The following is a 22,052-nucleotide window of genomic DNA, read 5'->3' on the forward strand; positions in this document are numbered from 1 at the left end:
TGAGCCCAGCTACAAAATCAGGCCCGTCTCCTCAGACCTAAACCGTGAGCCCAACAGGCTCAGGCCCAGTTCTTCAACCTCCAAAGCAACCTCTTCTTCTCCCCCGACCAGTGCTCCGGCATCAACCGCTTCGTCGCGATATTTGCCGTCCCCTTGCTCTCCTTCTCTCTCACCGAGCTGTGGCTGAGCGGCACATTCCCCTTCTCGGCTCTCTCGACATTCGAATTCCCAACAGCATCCAATCAAATCCATAACAAAATTGCTCAATTTTTCCTCAGTTTTCTTGAAATCCCAAATACCCTAACATGGCAGTCTCGGTGATATGTTGCATTGCATCAAAGGAGGGTTGCTGGATTGGCCTACAAGGTTTAAGATAGCTCTGGATGCAGCAGAGGGTCTTTCTTATCTGCACCATGATTGCGTTCCAGCGATTGTTCATAGAGATGTGAAATCCAACAACATATTGTTAGACGGCGATTTTGGAGCGCGAGTGGCGGATTTTGAAGTAGCCAAGATGCACATCAACCAAAGCAGAGGCCTCCTGGGTCCTCCAAGAAAGCCTTACCCAATTACAAATCCCGGTGTGGCTCTCTCTCCGGCATAATCCCCAGTGGCATTTTCGGAAATCTGACTTGTCTCCGCGCTCTCAGTCTCCGTCTCAACGCTTTAAGAGGTCCTCCGCCTTCAGATCTCTCTTGCAGGGCAACCTTTTCTCCGGCGAAATCCCGGAGTTTGTGTACAGTCTGCACGACTTGGTCCGGCTGAACTTGGCCTCCAACAATTTTTCATCGTCGTTTCCAACAGCGTCAAGCTTGGTGTAGCTCTTGAAGGTGTGGACCGTACACTTGGCCTCGATGGTGTCGGCGCTCTGAACATCGTGGTGATCAGAGAGAAAGACCTCTTTTGGAGCCGTGAAATTGCCTCCGGCCGCCGAGCGACTCCTCCGGCCGATGGTACCACTGGACGTGGACCTTGACGTTGGAGCCGCGGCTGTCGGCCTCGATGCGCTCGATCTTAGCCACGTATGACGGCTTCCCCGGCTCCGACGGCCGCATCAGGACGCAGTCCCCGGCTCTGATGGTTCTGTTGATGGGTTTGACGGTGTAGGAGTCGAACGTTCATCTCGGAGCTTTGGGTTTAGCCATGGCGGAGATTCTAGAAGCTCATCGCCCGAACCAGACACGCAGAATTTGGAATTTGGAACTTGGAATTCGTGGCGGAGCTGCCAATCCTGCCATAGGAAGAGATTTAAGCTTTCCGGTGGTGCTATTGCCGGTATTGTGATCGAATCTGTGCTGGCTTTTCTCGTGATTGTTATGTTTTTGATCTTTTTCTGCCGAAAGAAGAAGAGCAAGAAGACGAGCTCCGTCGACATTGCCACCGTGGGAAGTCGAGATTCCTGGCAAGAAGCTGCCCGTGGAGTCGGAGAATGGAGGATATGGAAATGGGCATTCGGTGGCGGATGCTACCGCTACGGCGGAGGTGGAGATCTGGGCAGAGGCAGACCGATGAAAATTTATAGGATCCATCCATTGGCATTGATGATACGTGTAGCAGCTCTAGTTTGCAGAAAGATCTCGCTAGCCATATTAAGCCGTCATGGTTTTCCAAAGGAAGTGATGCTGAGAACCTCGTGAAAGCGTTTGTAGCCAAAGATGAAACCTCGTCTAGCCGATCAGACAATATTGAATCATCTATCACCTCATCAAGTCAATTTCCTGCTTCTTTTAAACAATTGAAATTTGAAGCGTGTGCCCCAATAGGAAGTGGTTCGGTGACATGGAACCAGCCATCTGCTTTACTTGCCAGGGGTGCTACTCCAGCTTCTTTCACAGACAGGATGAGCACTTTGGTTGACGAAGAGCAGCATGGCAAAGGGTACAAACTGAAGTGCTACACACAGCAAGAGGCACCTCGTTCCAATAACATGAGCGAAGCCACAAGTGGCTGTGAAAATGGGATAAGCAGGACTTTTCATCACCACTTGGCTTTCCCATTTCTTTTGCCCAGCGAAGATGCTCCGCTCCAAGTCAGCCCACTGCATATTTTCCACCAGCTCTGCATCTTCCTCTGCACCGCTCTTCTCTTGCACCCTCCTCCGTCTCTTGCCTCGCAGCTGCCAACAACTTCAAAAACCTCTGTCAAACGACTAGCCGGCCGAAAAGCGCTTCCTCAAACTCCAACTCTCCGTCCGTCTTCGTCCGCTCCCTGCAAATTCCTCTACCCACCACCCAAATTTATACAGAAAAATATATTAAAAAAAAAAAAAAAAAAAAAAAGGGATGGTGGATCAAAGATGGGGTACAGCCCCATGGCAGATCAAAAGTTTCTGGTGGTGCATGGGCACCATGTGCAGAAAGAAAAAAAATTGTAAAAAAAAAATAATAATAATAATAATAATAATAATTAAAAAAAAATGATGGAACTTGGTGCATCCAGCACCAAAAGAAAAACAAGAAAAAAAAAAGAAAAAAAAAAAAAACAAATGCATAGAGAGAAATAGAAGGTTCATTTTATTTATTTTTCAGGAAATTTTTACATAAATTTGCATTATACATACCTTAAAAAAAAAAAAAAAAAAAAAATCAAATCAAATCAAATTTACAAGAGGGTATCTTCAAGGACGATCAGGTGCCGCCACACCACTCGGCGGAACTCCAGGAAGAGAAGGCACCAAAGGTTGATCATTTGGAGCTTCATTACGCGGTACAGCCCCAGAAGACGAAGGCAAATGTTGTTGGAACAAACCCACAAACCTCCGATGATCAAGTAAAATCTGACCATCAGATTCCTGCATCTGGTCGATTTTCCTCTTCATATTGGTGGCATAGTTGTGTGCGAGCTTGTGCAGCTGTTTATTCTCATGCTTGAGCCCTCTAATCTCCTGTTTGAGACTCATCACTTCAGCCGCCAACGATTCAACTTGACGGGTTCGAGCAAATAGGCGTTAGGCCATGTTGGACACAGAACCCGCACACTGCACACTAAGGGCCAGAGACTCCTTAACAGCCAACTCATCAGACCGCTTGGAAAGCAGTCTGCTATCTTTGGGAGTGACAAGGTTCCGGGCCACCACCGCAGCGGTCATATCATTCTTCATCACCGAATCCCCAACGGTAAGAGGACCAGTAGGGGATATGAATGATGGGCGCCATATGTTGTCTGGAGAAGGCGGGACTGCCTCTTCACCAAGATTCAAGTCAAAACGACGATCGGAGGGTCCTGACATTTTCAAAGTGTTGAAGAAAGAAGAGGTCGGACGAATCAAGATCTTAGAAGTGCAAGAAAGGAGTTTTCACAAGTAAAATTCAAGTGTGTTTTGAAACGAACAGCGTGCCTCTATAAAAAATCAGCACTCGACGGGATTTCAGAGATCGAAGAGGCAAGCTCAGAATTCGAAGAGGCCATTCAAAAATCGAAGAGGCAAGCTCAGAAATCGGAGAAGCATCTTGCTTTTCCAGACGCGTCGGCACCCGTCACACGCAAACTCAGCTTTGCGGAAATCACGGGTAATTTGTCGAAGCGCCGATCCCAGATATCGAAGAGGCGCCAGTCTTTTTCAACCGCGTCATCACCTGTCATATGCACACTCAACTTTACGCAAATCACGGGCAATTTGTCGAAGATTTTCGGTGAAGGAGAAAGCACGTGAAGTTTACTGTTCAATCACGCGTTAGTTGCCGACACGAGTGAAAGAATAGTACCTCTACAGGTATTAAGGGACCTCCTATAACTGTCCACCTTCACCTTCCATAGCAAGGCAAACATACAGAGCCTTTCTTCATCTCCAAAAATGCTTTCCCAACGAAACCTCTCGAGTCATTCAGCGTTCCTTATTCCTTGGGGTACCTCTACAAGCCAATGACTCCAAAGCAAAAGTATCTCATATCACCAGGGTAGAAAGCAAGAGTATCTCATATCATGCGTTCTACCTGTCATTTCCTTTGTCCTTGTTCTTACCTACAAAGACAAGGATAAAGAAAACAATATGTCGGAACTTCCACTCAAACTCGGGTAAGGAACCGACTGCTTGGAACCCTTCCCTGATTGCCTACCTAGCACTGCTCTCGAGTACTCGTTGCCCACTGCTGCTGTACTTTCAAAGAAACTGCCACATCTGTTTGGAGGACAGATAAGGCAAGTGAAAATGATACCTTGCAGCATGTGGAGACAAGGTGCAGAAGGAACAAGCAGAGAAGAATGCGGTCTGCACGATCAACTCAGCAGAAGGAGTCCGAGCTGAAGAACTCGAGAAACTGCCACATCTGCCTGAAGAAACAAGCAGAGAAGAATGCAGCCTGCACAGTCAACTCAGCAGAAGGAGTCCGAACTGAGGAACTCGAGCATATGCCACATTCTGCCAGAAGAATAAATAAGGCAAGGGAAATGATACATTGAAGCATGTGAAGACAAGCACAAAGCACGTGCCGATTCATCCGCTACTTCTTCAAAATCAAAAGTATCTCATATCATCAAAGTTGCAATCACTCTGGACGGTGAACTCGTTTTGACCCTCAAATTCTTGGGTCTACTTACTAGGCGTTGCAGGCTGCACGTGTTGATTCACCACCCTTGAATCAAATCCTTAAAGATCAAGTCACCAACTGGAAGAAAAGCCCATCAATCTTGAAGATCATACCGTTGACCAAACTGCTCAGGTGTGAATTAGAAAGATTGAACAAAGCAACAAGTCGTCACCTTCACCTCGTGCCTGCTTGCCATGTGTTCGAGTCAACCTTCAAGAATCAAGCCTCAACGGCCCTTGAAGAAGCTTCCAACCAAATTCAAGATCAAGCCTCGACGGCCCTTGAGGAAATCACAAGTCCGATTCAAGATTAAGTGTCTACCACCCTTGAATCAAAACCTAGTTCAAGAATAAGCTGTGGAAAATCAACAATTGGAGGAATCCAGAAAATCCTCCAACCCAGTTCAAGATCAAAGCTGTGGAAAGTCAACAAGCGCAACAAAATACGTGCCGATTCATCCACTACCAAAGCCAAAGATCATCTACCACATGAAGCTCCTTGTGGCCCAATTTCAACCTTCAAGATCAAGCCTCGACGGCCCTTGAAGAAATTTCAAACAAAAAAATTCAAGAACAAGCCTCAACGGCCCTTGAAACAATCTCCAGCCCAATTCAAGATCGAGCCTCGATGGCCCGTGGATCGACATCTACAGTAAGGGACTTCAAAACGCATCTCCTACACGTGACAAGCACATGTATACGACGTGCCTTGAAGTGGGGGCATTTGTAGACATCGAAATTTCGTAAATAAATGTTGACCGGTAAATCAAAGTGTCAACGCTCATGTATTACATAAATTTTACACGTAGCGTGTGACTCAACGAAAATTGAAATGAGTTGGAAAAGTCATCAAATAGGACACGTGTCAACACCTGGCAGAAACGACTTATTTCATCTGGAATATTATATTCAAAATTAGGCCTTGGAAATTTCTATAAATACAAGCCTATTTCATTCATTTAAGGGAACCAAAAATCATTAGGCAAAACTCTTGAAGCTCTGAAACTCCGAAGCTCTCAAGCATCCAGGTTCCCGAAGAATCAAGAAAGCGTTCTTCGTTCATCGTTCTTCCAAGATCGGGCCCTTGGATCAACAATCATCCACCTTCAAGTCCAAGCCTCAACGGCCCCTTGAAGAAAGCATTCATCGTTCATCAACTGTTCATCCTCAAGGATCAAGCCCCAACGGCCCCTTTGGATCGACAACACCAACAAATCCGCTCATCCGCTGTTCATCAAGCCCAAGCCCCGACGGCCCTTGAAGAAAGCGTTCATCGTTCATCACTGTTCTTCGAGATCAAGCCCAAAAGCCCTCGAAGATCCGTTCAAGCCCAAAAGCTCTCGAAGATCCGTTCGTCACTGTTCTTCGAGTTCAAGCCCAAAAAGCCATCGGAAATCCGTTCATCACTGTTCTTCAAGATCAAGCCCACGGCCCTTTGAAGAAACTTCCAACAGTTCATCCAAGATCAAGCCTCGACGGCCCTTGGATCAACGAAACACCCACCAATCAACACCTTACGGAGATCGAATCAGATGATCAAATTTGAGAGAGATTGTAACCCAAAATCATCAAATACAAATATTTGTTTGTGCACGTTTGTTCTTGTCTCTTTCGTTTCAGGAATTTTCCGCGTTCACAATGACCAAACACTTCTTTCTAGAATTAAGACGCAAACAAACTTTTTTGTTTTCAGGAACTCTTTATTCAGTACAAAACTCGGTAGAAATTGGCAGGATGATGGTGGTAGTGTTATCGCCGGCGGTGATGGGTGACGATGGTGTTGTCCCTCACACCACCCTGAAAAATTTAGAAAACAAAAATCAAATAGAAAATCATATAAACAAGAATAAAACGACAGATTCTTAATAATAGCAATAGCGGGAGGGAGGGATGGATGGATGGAGGAATATCACGAGTTCTATCTTCGACATGTTTTCATACCCGGAAAGTTGCATCATACATTAGTAACATTACTGTCTATTCAACTAAAATATATTAAAATATTAAAAACACTAGTAAAATAACATAAAATATCGATGATGGTCTGGGACCTGGAATCAAGAGTGGGAGAACTGGTTTCTGGGACCTGCTTCTCTGGGATCTCACCCTCTCTTTCTTTCATTGTCCCTAGGCAGGTTTCCAGGAACGCCTTCTTTGCAGGTTTTAGTAGTACTCGGATGGTTTTTCTTTTTATGTAAAGAATCTTCCTTTACACCGGATGTCAACATGCTGGAATAGCTCAGCTGGTTAGAGCGTGTGGCTGTTAACCACAAGGTCGGAGGTTCGAACCCTCCTTCTAGCGCTTTTTTTTTCTTTTTTTTTTTTTATTGCTGGGTCAGAATGTGAATTTTTGTTTTGTTGGGTCAGAATGTGAATTTCAATTTTAATTGGGGTCTAGACTTCTAGTTTTTTTTTTTTTTTTGCTGGGTCAGAATGTGAATTGTTTTTTTGTTGGGTCAGAATGTGAATTTCAATTTTAATTGGGGTCTAGACTTCTAGTCCATGCTGGTCCGCCCCAACCCAACTTAAATTTCGATCAGATAAGGTAATTAGCATGATCCACCACACATGATGCTACAAACCAACCTAAACCCCATACAATGATACAAATCATCCATCCAATTCATTCAACCAGCATTAACACTCCACAACTTTTATCAATTCAAAATATATCAAAAATGGTTACTCTCCAACTGAGCTCTTGTGGTTCATCTTTTTGCTTCCTCCCATTTAACTTGATCAACTCCAACATTACCAGCTCCCATTCAACTCTCAGACCTTCCAAGCCGCTCATCAGTTTCTCCAGAGCAAAAATTAGAGCAATTAGCACATCCCAAGAGAGCCAATCCGAAGCCGTTCAACCCCAGCAATCCCCTTCCGTGGATTTCGCATTCGTTAATGTAAGCTACATATAAATGTCAATAGAAATTCTCTGTGCAGGAAGTCCCATCACTTAAAACTTTGTTTTGGGGTATTTTGTTTAATTGTGTATTTTGTTGTTTTCAGTCGGTTTTACTTCCTGACCAGACACCAGATGTGCATCTTCGTCAAGCCTGTGGAGGGCAGAAACTTAGGAATATAATGCTGGATTCAAATATCGATTTGTATGGACCATACGTAAGTATGCCTCCCACTTAATTCTTATTATTCTTATTAATTTTTTTTTTCTTAAAAAAAATAATGAAGTTTGTGTTGTATGTAAATGTTCAGGGTAGAGTTCTGTTGAATTGTGCTGGAGGAGGAACCTGCGGGACATGTATGGTGGAGGTGATAATTTTACAATTTCTTTAATTCTCCTACTTTTTTTATATAGCATGTGATATATTTGAAAATTTTAAACAAATATATGCCTCACTGAGAGAGCATAAATTTCTTGTTATTATTAATTAATACAGAATTTTCGTTTCAATTTTGTTCTATTTTGCTGCTAGATTGTTCAAGGAAAAGAGCTGTTAACCCCTCGCACAGACAAAGAAAAGGAACATCTTAAAAAGGTATCATACTGTTTCTAGTTAAGTAGATCACTTAAATCACTAATTAATTAAACTTAAGCCAATGTAATTTTGGGAGGTGGTGATTTAAAAAGGCTGACATTCCTGTTGATTAATGGATTCTTGCAGAAACCAAAAAATTGGAGACTTGCTTGCCAAACCACAGTTGGGAAACCTGACTCCAGAGGGCTGGTTTGTGGTTTCTCTCGTTCACTATTCTTTTATGTTTTGAAAAAGTTGCAAATATGAGTTAGGATACTAGGATAGTCTGCTCGTACACTTGCATTGAGTTTGGAATCGGATCTTTCTTTCGGTATACTAAAGTAGTTTAGACTATTGCTTGTGTATAAAACATGCATGTTTTAACAAATAATAAGACAAAATGTTTTAGTAATTGTTTTCTGATTGGATTAATTTCAGGTTGTTGTCCAACAGCTGCCAGAATGGAAAGCACATGAATGGAAATACGAAGAAGTCCTAGTAGACCATTCACAGTCTTCATAAGACATTTTTGCCTACCATTGTAAATTTCAACAAAAAAAATAAAAAAATAAAAAATAATCCAGTTTAAAATTATAGAGAATTTATTTGAATGGAAATGCATCATCAGTGTAATTAGTTATTACAGGATAAAATTATTTCTTCAGTATAGCTGTTGTCCACTTGTCCCCAGTAAATAATGCTTTAATTTGCTATAGGAACATGTTAACTTCTTATTTGAGTTTTGTCATAACTTGGATCATGTGTCAAACAAAAAAAAAACACATATATATATGGATCTCAATTTATATTATGCGTTGATATGTGTTAGATATAGAGAAATCCGATAAAGATTTCGTTACCTCTTAGGGATTAGGTTAACATTACATCTTTTAATTGTTTTTATATTCTTGTAAATCATATACCTTACTTATACTCACTGACTTGCTATAAAATAATAATTTAGTTACAATACTTACATGTATTTAATAAAATTACCATCTTGACGGTCAGATGATGATTGTATTAAACATATATATTGACATTAATAATATTTGACCGTCAAGAAGTGATTACTTATAAGTATTATAGTCAGTCATAATATCCAATTCTCTAAATTCTATATGGTTATACAATTTAGGAAACTATTGCCAAGAAAGAATGAACATGCCTCGATATTATGTTTCTACTCTCAAGCCGTATTGACAGAACATTTGTTCCTCAGTCGAACAATACATTTCTATAAACTCAATATGCATATGTACACATAAGCTCATCAGTTGTATTGTTAGGAATCTACTGAAATTTCTCCTTCTCCAAAATTAAGAAAAATTAGCTGTGCTTCAACAACTTCATTCATTTTTTCACAAAGAAAAAGTGACCTACAAAAGGGCTTTACAAACAGCACAAGAAAATGGAGGTTCCAAGCTGAGAAAGTGAGAATAAATAATTGAAAACTTGAAGACAAAAAGAAGTAAAGAACAAAAACAATTGCTCTTCCTCCTGCTGTTATTACAAAGGATACATTGGAAGACATTTGCAACGATGCTCAAATCTCAATCAAATTAATCAGTACTCGCTTACTAAGGGTTCATGTTCTCTGTACATAAATAGGTTTCCATAAACAAGGCCAGCAAGTCCACCACCAACGAGGGGTCCAACCCAGTAGATCCAGTTGTTGTGGAAGTCACCGCTAGCAACGGCAGGACCAAAAGAGCGGGCCGGGTTCATTGATCCACCGGAGAATGGTCCTGCAGCCAAGATGTTAGCCCCAACTATGAAACCAATGGCGATGGGGGCAATGGTGCCCAATGAGCCCTTCTTGGGGTCAGCTGCTGTTGCATAGACAGTGTAAACCAATGCAAAGGTGATGATGATCTCAAAGACTACTCCTTCAATGACTCCAACTCCGGCAGCTAGACTGTGGGTGGGGATTGTCTGAAATTTAATGTATTTCATAGTTAGTTGCAAGTTGCCATAAATTCCACAAAAATTTAAACAATTCAATGTACCTTTGTATATGTAAACTATCAAAATATTTTATAATTGGAGTTCAACTATCTTTTTCAAAACAATAACGGCGATACTAGATTTATCAAATTGATTACTAACCATACACTTGTTATAAATAAATTTTAAAGTGCACTAGATTTGAACCAATCAACATTAGTTTGTGTAACTTTAGTGTTCTAGCAGTGTTCATTACATAAACTAGAAAAGTTATTGACAACCAATTAAATCCGTTTCTTCATCTAGAGATGAAAAAGGGGAGAACCAAACTCTGACTGCCATACTAAGTAAGTGATCTAGCACGAATGTCAACACAACCAATTAAGCCTTGACCTCCATAATACTAGACTCTCTGTTAAATTAATAACACCAAAATAACATAATTGTCCCTTGTTTTGTGCATGAATTCTTTGTTTAAGATGGACAAAACTGTCATTGCATTCGGTACGTTGAAAAATATCTTACCAAGCCTCCAGTGACGAACTTGAGGATAAAGGCTGCAACAATGGCACCAAGAAGCTGGGCAGCCCAGTAGAAGATGCCAGTGAGGATGGTGATTTGTCCACCAAGAGCCAATCCGAATGTGACAGCTGGGTTTACATGGCCTCCAGAGATGTTGGCCCCAATTGAAACTGCAACAAAGAGAGCAAAGCCATGGGCAATGGCAATGGCCACTAACCCAGCAGGATCAAGTGCAGCATCGGATGTCAACTTGTCTGTACACACAAAACGAAATCCCAAATTCTTAAAATAGAAAAATCAACAAATCAACTGCTAGGGTTTATATAAATGATTTTCGCCCACTTTTTTTTTTTCAGCTTTTGCATACTTTTGTTTACTTCTATTTTTTAGTTCTCCTTTAATTTATTTAGTACAAAAGTTAAACAGGAGCCTGTTGTTCAAGTTGAGAAAAACTGTTTGCAAAAATCACTTAGAATGGATTTTTTTTTTTCAACCACGTTGGATGAAATCAAACTCATGCCTATTTTAATCATAACTCAAGTTAGTCGTGAATTTGTCGTATCATTTTGATAGTTTAAAAGGCTAGCTAGCTGATGATGCAGTTGATAAAAAGAATAAATAAGAAAAAATAGCTGTAATTAGTGCAAACAAATTACTGTAAGCTATGGCTGAACCAACTCCTGCAAAAACAAATAGCAAAGTTGAGATGAACTCAGCAAGGTAGGCCTTCAAGGACCCCAAACTGAAAGAATCGTCACATCTCCCAAATGCTATTCCGGCCATCTTTCGAAAATTGGAACACTTTGCTACTACTGAAGAATGCGAAGGAGGAGAGGATATAAGGTTGTAGAAAGAAAGGTAGCCAAGGTCACGTATATATAGTGACAAGACAACAAGTTAAACCCATAAATATTTAAGGTTTATTAAATTCTATGAGTCCATGAGCTGCACAGCAAATGTTTGATATGTTCAGAAGATAGAAAGGAATATCCGAGAGAGTAGAGCCAAACCATGTCCGTGCAATGGACATCCAATCAAATCTCTTTGGCAGTCCTAGCTGTCACTAACATGCTTTAATAGATGTGTCTGGAAGCACATCAATGACTCTACCATGTGACCAACTATTCTTCTGTCTAATGGAGAAAAAAAATAGGAAAATGCTAAACCCACTTGTTTATCTTTTCATATTTAATTAGTTTGTTGTTTTTATTATATTTATTTCATATAATGACTGAAATAAAAAACAGTGTGTTGGAAATTAAAACGGGTGTAGAAATTATATCTAAAGAAAAAGTGTGTGACTTTGGTGGTCAAGGAAAATATTGATAGTTCTCCGAAAAAAATAATAATAATAATAATGATATATAAGAGGAAATGATGGACGGCAGGACAAACATTGGGCCACAGCACCCACCATGTTTCATGAGAATGTGGATCTTTTTCGGATTCATTTTATGAGAATCTTGAAAATCCTGAAATCATATTTGTTTATCGTACATCGTGCGATTAGAAATTATTTTAAATATTTTTATTTAAAATTATATATAACTATACTTGACGAAAATTGACTACACAATGTACGATAAACTGATACGATTTAAGAATCTCCAATATCCTCACAAAGAAAATCCGAAGAGAATCTCATTTCAAAAATAGGCAATTAGGGTTTGTAAGGTTTGAAAAATGGGTAGAGAGGATTACATTATGGAGATATTTGGATCATTTAACTTGTATTTTAGTTTTTAATTAGATTGTGAATAATTGGCTGCCTCATTGGAGGATAGAGAGGAATCTCAAGGTGTTTGTCCTACTCCTATCCTATTCACTGGTTTAATTTTGGAGATAAAAGTTTTTTTTTTAGTACATCGATATTTTTATTTTAAGATGAGGGGGAGTTCGGTTAAGTCATAAAATGGACAGCCTAATTTGGTATTAAATTCGTCATCTACGAGATTCAAACTTAACACCTCTCACTTTCAAGTGAAGAGGAATACCACAGAAGTTTCTTCTGATTTTAAGGGTTCTGCTGTAGCAGCAAAGAAGAAGGCAATTTCTGCTGCTTCCGGAATTGGCTTTGGATGTGAAAGTCTTTCTTCGACCTTGTGTCTCTCATGGCTTTGCCCCTTCCCAGACCCTTTCTCTTGAATTTGTGAATCGTAGTACTGAGTGGCTGAGATAAAAGTTTTTCAAAAAGAAAAAATTATTCATTGTCTTTTTTATTTTTATCCCCTTTTTTGTGGTAACCTAAGGTGGGCTTTTGGAAATCCTCAATGGATCCTTGTACTCTCGGAGAGACTGAAGAGAGTTACGGGTGAAAGATATTGGGGAAGATTTTTGCTGATAACTTGAGACGTATTTTCTTGCTGCTTATCTCTTCTACGCTCTTCTAATGAAGGGAAGAGCGAAGCAGAAACAAAAAAAATATAGTCGCACTTGAGTTTTGCTCTTACAACTATTTAGTAAATTGCTGGCCTAGATATCAATTGTCAGATTAAATGCTGAGAAATTTTGAACTTACTAATTATAATGAACTACTGCATCTATCTGGATAAGGTTGGGGAATATTATATGGAGTAGTGTGATTCATACACCTATTTTTATGTCTCACACACTTCTCACATTTTTTTCGATGGTTAGATCGCATGAATTGTATAAAATCAATTACAAAAATTAACAAGGATGTGTAAGATGTAAAAAAGGGTATGTGAATAGGACTATCCTATTTTATATAAGGTGCTGCTATCCACACACCACTTTTTACTTCTCACACACCCTTTGATAATTTTTGTAATTTGATATTCTTCAATTCAATTCATTCTTCAAAGAACTTAGCGAAGAAGGCTTTGGTGTATTTAACACAATACGTTGAAATGAAGGAAAGCTTATTTATTGATATCCCCGATAAGCTACAAATATGTACATATACATGAGTCAAAATAAACACACAAGAGGGAGCCTTCACAAAGGTTGCTTAGGAGAAATCTCAGCAGTCGGTAGAGCCCCAGAAAGAGAAGGCACTGGAGGGGGATCATTTGGAGCCTCAGTACTGGACAGAACCCTAGAAGGAGGAGGCATCAGAGGTTGATCATTCGGAGCTTCATTACGCGGTACAGCCCCAGAAGACGAAGGCAATAAATGCCTTTGGAACAAACCCACAAATCTCTGATGATCAAGTAAAACCTGACCATCAGTTTCCTTCATCTGGTCAAGCTTCCTCTTCATGTTTGTAGCATAGTCATGTGCGAGCCGGTGCAACTGTTTATTCTCATGCTTGAGCCCTCTAATCTCCTGTTTGAGACTCATCACTTCAGCCGCCAATGATTCAACTTGGCGGGTTCGAGCAAATAGGCGTTGGGCCATATTAGACACAGAACCTGCACACTGAACACTGAGAGCCAGCGAATCCTTAACAGCTAACTCATCAGACCGTTTGGAAAGTAGTCTGTTATCTTTGGGAGTGAGAAGGTTCCTGGCCACCACCGCAGCGGTCATATCATTCTTCATCACGGAATCCCCAACGGTAAGAGGACCAGTAGGGGAGACGAAGGATGGGCGCCATATGTTGTCTGGAGAAGGCGGGGTTGCTTCTTCAACAAGGTTCAAGTCAAAACGACGGTCGGAGGGGCCAGACATTTTCAAAGGTGTTGAAGAGAGAAGAGGTCAGACAAATCAAGATCTTAGAAGTGCAAGAATGAAGCTTCTACTGGTGGAGATTCAAGTGTGCTTTGGAACTTAATGTCAGCCCCTATAAAAATCTGCACTCGACGGAGCTTCAGAAATCGAAGAGGCGCCTGCTCAGAAATCGAAGAGGCGTTTGCTTTCTCAAAAGTTGGGCTGCTTAGAGATCACGAGGGTTGATCTCAGAAATCGAAGAGGCGTTTGCTTTCTCAAAAGTTGGGCTGCTCAAAGACCACGAAGACCGATCTCAGAAATCGAAGAGGCGCTCGCTTTCTCAAAAGCTGGGCTCCCCAGAGACCATGAGGGCCGATCTCAGAAATCGAAGAGGCACCTACTTTTCCAGCCTTGTCAGCACCTGTCACACGCACACTCAGCTTTGCGGAAATTATGGGCATTCTGTCGAAGACTTCTGGGGAAGTAGAAAACACATGAATCTTAATGTTCAATCACCCACTTCCCACACGCAACAATAGCTCATGGGTACCACAGATAACTTTGCCAAAGTTCTCTGCCAAAGTTGAGCACGTGAAGCTTGCAGCTCCCACTACATCGCTCTGACCAAGCAGGGTAAAAGAATAGCAAAGAAACAGCACTAACAAAGTTTAGACCCATAAATTTTGAAGGTCTAGCTACCATATTATTACCCACAAGGGTAAAGGAACAGTACCACTGCTGGATAATTGGAAAGTCCCTGTGTGTCAACCTCTGTGCTTCGTGGCAAGGTAGACTAGCAAACATGCCCAACCTTTACTCACATTCGAGAAAACACTCCCAATAAGATTGCTTGCTCCAAAATCGAAGAGGCACCGTCCTCCGAATCTCGAAAGCCAGACTCCCAACATGACTACTTTCTTAAAAATCGAAGAGAGGGTAAAGGAACAGTACCATTGCTGGATAATTGGAAAGTCCCTGTGTGTCAACCTCTGTGCTTCGTGGCAAGGTAGACTAGCAAACATGCCCAACCTTTACTCACATTCGAGAAAACACTCCCAACAAGATTGCTTGCTCCAAAATCGAAGAGGCACCGCCCTCCGAATCTCGAGAGCCAGACTCCCAACATGATTACTTTCTCAAAAATCTAAGAGACACTGCTCCCCGAATCTTCGAGAGCCAGACCCCCAGCATGATTGCTTTCTCAAAAATCAATAAGGCATCGTTCTCCGAATCAATCGAAGAGGCGCTCGCTTTCTCAAAAGCTGGGCTGCTCAGAGACCACGAGGGCCGATCTCAGAAATCGAAGAGGCACCTACTATTCTAGCCTTGTCAGCACCTGTCACACGCACACTCAGCTTTGCGGAAATTATGGGCATTCTGTCGAAGACTTCTGGTGAAGTAGAAAGCACATGAATCTTACTGTTCAATCACCCACTTCCCACACGCAACAATAGCTCATGGGTACCACAGATAACTTTGCCAAAGTTCTCTGCCAAAGTTGAGCACGTGAAGCTTGCAGCTCCCACTACATCGCTCTGACCAAGAAAGGTAAAAGAATAGCAAAGAAACAGCACTAACAAAGTTTAGACACATAAATTTTGAAGGTCTAGCTACCATATTATTACCCACAAGGGTAAAGGAACAGTACCATTGCTGGATAATTGGAAAGTTCCTGTGTGTCAACCTCTGTGCTTCGTGGCAAGGTAGACTAGCAAACATGCCCAACCTTTACTCACATTCGAGAAAACACTCCCAACAAGATTGCTTGCTCCAAAATCGAAGAGGCACCGTCCTCCGAATCTCGAGAGCCAGACTCCCAACATGACTACTTTCTCAAAAGCGAAGAGAGGGTAAAGGAACAGTACCATTGCCAGATAATTGGAAAGTCCCTGTGTGTCAACCTTTGTGCTTCGGGGCAAGGTAGACTAGCAAACATGCCCAACCTTTACTCACATTCGAGACAACACTCCCAACAGGATTGCTTGCTCCAAAATCGAAGAGGCACCGCCCTCCGAATCTCGAGAGCCAGACTCCCAACATGATTACTTCCTCAAAAATCGAAGAGACACTGCTCTCCGAATCTCGAGAGCCAGACCCCCAGCATGATTGCTTTCTCAAAAATCGAAGAGGCATCGTTCTCCGAATCTCGAGAGCCAGATACCACAGACCACTTTTTCAAAGTGCTCTGACAGAGTTAAAACATGTGAAACTGGCAACTCCCACTACCGTGCTATGACCAAGCAGGGTAAATGAATAGCATTACTACTTGTTGTTAGGGAGACTCCTATATATGTCGACCTCCATCCCCAACGGACAGGCAGACCTGCAAAAATGCTCAACCCTTCATCATATCTGAGAGGGCACTCCCAACGAAGCCTTTCGAAATGTTCAGCTTTCTTTCCCCCCGATAATACCTCTGCAAACAAGCTATACTAGAGCAAGAATATCTCATATCATCAGGGTTAAAAGCAAGAGTATCCCATATCATGCTTTTTCCCTGTCTTTTCCTTTGGCCTTGTTTTTACCTGCAAGACAAGGAGAAAGAGAGCAATCAGTCAGCACTTGGAATCAAGCTTCCAGCCAGGAACTGACTGCCTGGAACCCCTTACATGATTACTTACCTGGCATTGCTCTCGAGTACTCATCTTCAACATCTTATGTTTCCAGGGAAGATTCCGCATCTGCTTGAGGAACAGATAGGGCAAGTGCGAATGATACAAGGAAGCATGTGGAGACAAGCGTAACAGCACACGTGCCGATACATCCATTACTCTGTCAAAAGAAAAAGTATCCCATATCAGCAGGGTGGAACGTACTCTAGATTTGATGGACTTGTTTTGACCCTCAAATTCTTCAGTCGGCCTTATACTCTGGAGGAAACCAGAAAACCCTCCAGCTCAGTTCAAGAATAAGCCTGTGGAAAGTTACTTCTTCAAAAGCAAAAGTATCTCATATCATCTCTTCTCATTTTTCTTCTCTTTATCCTTCATGCTGCTGCAAGATGGGGAGAAGGTGAACAATCAGTCGGAGCTCTGATTGCTTACCTTTTCTGTCACCTCTTTCAGCAGACCCCCTAGCTCGGCGACTTGGGGGACTCCTACTACATGGTTTGTATCGCGCTTGACCAAGCTTGAAACTACAAGTAAGCTTCAAGTGAAATTGATACATTACCTTGTGCATCTCCACCAGTTAAAGATACCACCCCTGGATGGAGGAAGAGTACTTCCAGAGAAGATGCCACATCTACCTATGAGACAGATAAGGCAAGTCAAGACGACACCACACTCCGATCCTTAGAAGTTTCGTGATTACGATATCATTCTCCCACAATATTTCCTAATGTCATTTATACTAAATCATTCACTTGTACTCACTAAAGGAGAGCTTGAACCTATGTACTTGTGTAAACCCTTCACAATTAATGAGAACTCTTCTATTCCGTGGACGTAGCCAATCTGGGTGAACCACGTACATCTTGTGTTTGCTTTCCTATCTCTATCCATTTATATACTTATCCACACTAATGACCGGAGCAATCTAGCGAAGATCACAAAAAGCGACCGTTTTCGCTACCTAGGATCTATCTTGCAAGAGAACGGAGAATTAGATGGAGATCTCAACCATAGAATACGAGCTGGATGGATGAAGTGTAAGAGTGCATTCGGCGTGTTGTGTGACCGTCGTAGGCCACTGAAGCTCAAGGGAAAATTTTATAGGACGGCAATAAGGCCAGCGATGTTGTATGGCATAGAATGTTGGGCGGTGAAGCATCAACACGTACACAAAATGGGTGTAGCGGAGATGAGGATGCTTTGTGGGATGTGTGGGCACACGAGAAAGGATAAGATTGGGAATGAGGATATCCGAGGTAAAGTAGGAGTAGCCGAAATTGTAGGAAAGATGAGAGAAAATCGGCTCCGGTGATTTGGACATGTGCAAAGAAGGCCGACTGACACTCCGGTTCGAAGATGTGACTACGGGACAGAGGTTCAGGGCTGAAGGGGTAGAGGAAGACCTAGGAAAACTTTGGAAGAGACTCTAAGAAAAGACTTAGAGTACTTGGATCTAACGGAGGACATGACACAAAACCGAGCGCAATGGCGTTCTAGGATTCATATAGCCGACCCACTTAGTGGGAAAAGGCTTTGTTGTTGTTGTTGTTGTTGATCTTCTTCAATTCATTCAAGCCAACAGCTGAAAATTAAGAGAAGCGTGTGAGATGTAAAAAGCTATGTGTGGATACCATTACCTTATTATATCATTTATTTGGCAAAAAAAAAAAATAGTAGGTCTCTCTGTGCACATGACATGCATTATGCATATGACCTGCTGCACCAGCATGCATTGTGTTTTGAGTTAGAGGCAATATTTCTTTGTCCAAATTCGAACTTCTAATCTCTTTTAATAAATATATACAATATTAATAAATAAATATTCGAACTTAAAATATCTTTCAATAGATAAATTGAGATTGAAGAGTACAAAAAATTTCGAGTAAATTACATTTTTATGCTCAAAAAATTTAAACTATTACAACCGTAGATAACCTGGGATAGAATATGTAACATCCATGCGCGAAAAATATCTGCCATAGTTCTCTTTTATACCAGGTTCCTATTAGGCCTGGCAAACGGGTCGTGTCAGTCGTGTTCGTGTCGTTTTCGTGTAATACCTGTTATCTTAACGGGTCGTGTCGTGTCACACCCGTTATCTTAACGGGTCCTTAACAGGTCGTGTCACTTTACCCAACGGGTAAAGTGACCCGACCCGTTATGACCCGTTATGACCCGTTAAGAAAAATATATATTTTTTCTTAAATTTGCACATACCACACATTACCACATAAATATTACTTCAAAACATTAAAATACATTTGTCGTTTAAGTACTACATCTACACTCGAAAATAAGAGCCTAATAAAAAAAAATACATACACTACTAATCTATTACAAATTTTAAATGTGCAAGGATATGCAAAATGAAACAGTTTTTGTTTTCAAGGTTGTGAAATCTTTCTCAAAAGTTTAAACCTCAATTTACAAAATCCTCGATTTACATCGATCATCATGAAATTGCATTGGAACTTTGGCTTGATCTATTGCCTTCAAGAGTTATGTTGATGATGTTTTCAGTAAGGTTTTCCACGTCATAACTCTCTTCTGCATAAACTAAGCATAGAAAAACCAAACATTAAAAATCATTCAAATTATGAGAAGTTTACCAAAATAATTATGAAAAAAAATAAAACAATAGTACTATACCATACTTTTATTAAGTATAAACATAAGATTTTGTGGTATCCACTAGTGTAAATATTTTAAATTGAAGATCGAATTCAATCATTGTATTCATATAAGGTCAAGGAGTGTAGTTGTAAAAAATCATCAAAATCGGAGTTAAATTAACCGTTAAATCGTGATTTTTCGTTTATAACTGTCGAAAAGTTTTGTCCCGTTACTTGCTCTCTAAATGTTTGTTTTTTGCAATTTTTGGCGTATGCGATCTCGAAATATATACAAACATGTTTGACGGTTGGATCATTGAAACTAGTTTCGTAGAATGAGTATCCCATCAAAACAATAGATTCACTAATACTTAAGAGTTTATTCATACTTTTATTAAGTATAACATAAGATTTTGTGGTATCCACTAGTGTAAATATTTTAAATTGAAGATCGAATTCAATCATTGTATTCATATAGGGTCAAGGAGTGTAGTTGTAAAAAATCATCAAAATCGAAGTTAAAATGACCGTTAAATCGTGATTTTTCGTTTATAACCGTCGAAAACTTTTGTCCCGTTACTTGATCTCTGAATGTTTGTTTTTTTCACTTTTTGGCGTATGCGATCTCAAAGTATATATAAACATGTTTGACGGTTGGATCATTGAAACTAGTTTCGTAGAATGAGTATCTCATCAAAACAATAGATTCACTAATACTTAATTGTTTATTCATACTTTTATTAAGTATAATATAAGATTTTGTGGTATCCACTAGTGTAAATATTTTAAATTGAAGATCGAATTCAATCGTTGTATTCATATATGATCAAGGAGTGTGGTTGTAAAAAATCATCAAAATCGGAGTTAAAATGACCGTTAAATCGTGATTTTTCGTTTATAACCGTCGAAAAGTTTTGTCCCGTTAACTGATCTCTGAATGTTTGTTTTTTGTAATTTTTGACGTATGCGATCTCGAAGTATATACAAACATGTTTGACGGTTGGATCTTTAAAACTAGTTTCGTAGAATGAGTATCCCATCAAAACAATAGATTCACTAATACTTAATAGTTTATTCATACTTTTATTAAGTATAACATAAGATTTTGTGGTATCCACTAGTGTAAATATTTTAAATTGAAGATCGAATTCATTACTTGTATTCATATAGGGTCAAGGAGTGTAGTTGTCAAAAATCATCAAAATCGGAGTTAAAATAACCGTTAAATCGTGATTTTTCGTTTATAACCGTTGAAAACTTTTGTCCTGTTACTTGATCTCTGAATGTTTGTTTTTTGCAATTTTTGGCGTATGCGATCTCGAAGTATATACAAACATGTTTGACGGTTGGATCATTGAAACTAGTTTTGTAGAATGAGTATGCCATCAAAACAATAGATTCAGTAATACTTAAGAGTTTTTTCATACTTTTATTAAGTATAACATAAGATTTTGTGGTATCTACTAGTGTAAATATTTTAAATTGAAGATCGAATTCAATCATTGTATTCATATAGGGTCAAGGAGTGGGGTTGTAAAAAATCATCAAAATCGGAGTTAAAATGACCGTTAAATCATGATTTTTCGTTTATAACCGTCGAAAAGTTTTGTCCCGTTACTTGATCTCTGAATGTTTATTTTTTACAATTTTTGACGTATGCGATCTCGAAGTATATACAAACATGTTTGACGGTTGGATCTTTGAAACTAGTTTCGTAGAATGAGTATCCCATCAAAACAATAGATTCACTAATACTTAATAGTTTATTCATACTTTTATTAAGTATAACATAAGATTTTGTGGTATCCACTAGTGTAAATATTTTAAATTGAAGATCGAATTCATTACTTGTATTCATATAGGGTCAAGGAGTGTAGTTGTCAAAAATCATCAAAATCGGAGTTAAAATAACCGTTAAATCGTGATTTTTCGTTTATAACCGTCGAAAACTTTTGTCCCGTTACTTGATCTCTGAATGTTTGTTTTTTGCAATTTTTAGCGTATGCGATCTCGAAGTATATACAAACATGTTTGACGGTTGGATCATTGAAACTAGTTTTGTAGAATGAGTGTCCCATCAAAACAATAGATTCACTAATACTTAAGAGTTTATTCATACTTTTATTAAGTATAACATAAGATTTTATGGTATCCACTAGTGTAAATATTTTAAATTGAAGATCGAATTCAATCATTGTATTCATATAGGGTCAAGGAGTGTGTTTGTAAAAAATCATCAAAATCAGAGTTAAAATGATCGTTAAATCGTGATTTTTTGTTTATAACCGTCGAAAAGTTTTGTCCCGTTACTTGATCTCTGAATGTTTGTTTTTTGCAATTTTTGATGTATGCGATCTCGAAGTATATACAAACATGTTTGACGGTTGGATCGTTGAAATTAGTTTCGTATAATTCGTATCCCATGAAGTTCAATGGTGTGTGTGTGTGTGTATATATGTATTTATTTATTAAGTAGATTTAAATCTATTTATTTTGTATGTATAATTATTATAGTTTTTAGGGGTATAAAATTGTTAAATTAATATATATATATAATTATTATAGTATTTTTTTAGGGTTATAAATTATTAAATTAATATTCTGCTTATCGTGTATCGTGTTACCCACGTGTATACCCGAACAAACCCGTTATCTTAACAGGTGCTTATCGGGTTACCCGATAACGACCCGTTTCGTTATCGTGTCGACTCGAACACCTGTTAATTTCGTGTCGTGTCGTGTCGGGTTA

The 22,052-nt window shown here is 39.8% G+C and overlaps 2 protein-coding genes and 1 non-coding gene across 3 annotated transcripts; 2 read left to right on the top strand and 1 right to left on the bottom strand.

Moving 5' to 3' along the window:
- Nucleotides 1-6,753: 6,753 nt before the first annotated feature.
- TRNAN-GUU (transfer RNA asparagine (anticodon GUU)) lies at nucleotides 6,754-6,827 on the top strand. Its single transcript has one exon. It is a non-coding gene; the product is annotated as a tRNA-Asn (tRNA).
- A 205-nt stretch (nucleotides 6,828-7,032) lies between these two features.
- On the top strand, nucleotides 7,033-8,711 carry LOC103443783 (photosynthetic NDH subunit of subcomplex B 3, chloroplastic). The gene is made up of 6 exons (XM_008382680.4): nucleotides 7,033-7,425; nucleotides 7,532-7,642; nucleotides 7,736-7,792; nucleotides 7,957-8,019; nucleotides 8,146-8,208; nucleotides 8,437-8,711. Exons 1-6 carry the CDS (start codon nucleotides 7,126-7,128, stop codon nucleotides 8,518-8,520), a joined length of 678 nt encoding a protein of 225 aa, XP_008380902.1. The 5' UTR covers nucleotides 7,033-7,125; the 3' UTR covers nucleotides 8,521-8,711.
- Nucleotides 8,712-9,317: 606 nt separating this feature from the next.
- On the bottom strand, nucleotides 9,318-11,443 carry LOC103411652 (aquaporin TIP2-1). Its single transcript, XM_008382678.4, has 3 exons — nucleotides 11,124-11,443; nucleotides 10,471-10,721; nucleotides 9,318-9,933 (listed from the first exon to the last, which is right to left on the bottom strand). The coding sequence occupies exons 1-3, from the start codon at nucleotides 11,248-11,250 to the stop codon at nucleotides 9,565-9,567; spliced, it is 747 nt and encodes a 248-aa protein (XP_008380900.3). The 5' UTR covers nucleotides 11,251-11,443; the 3' UTR covers nucleotides 9,318-9,564.
- Between the last annotated feature and the right edge of the window lie 10,609 nt (nucleotides 11,444-22,052).

Source organism: Malus domestica, chromosome 09 (assembly GCF_042453785.1).
Source record: "Malus domestica chromosome 09, GDT2T_hap1".
Taxonomy (NCBI): domain Eukaryota; kingdom Viridiplantae; phylum Streptophyta; class Magnoliopsida; order Rosales; family Rosaceae; genus Malus; species Malus domestica.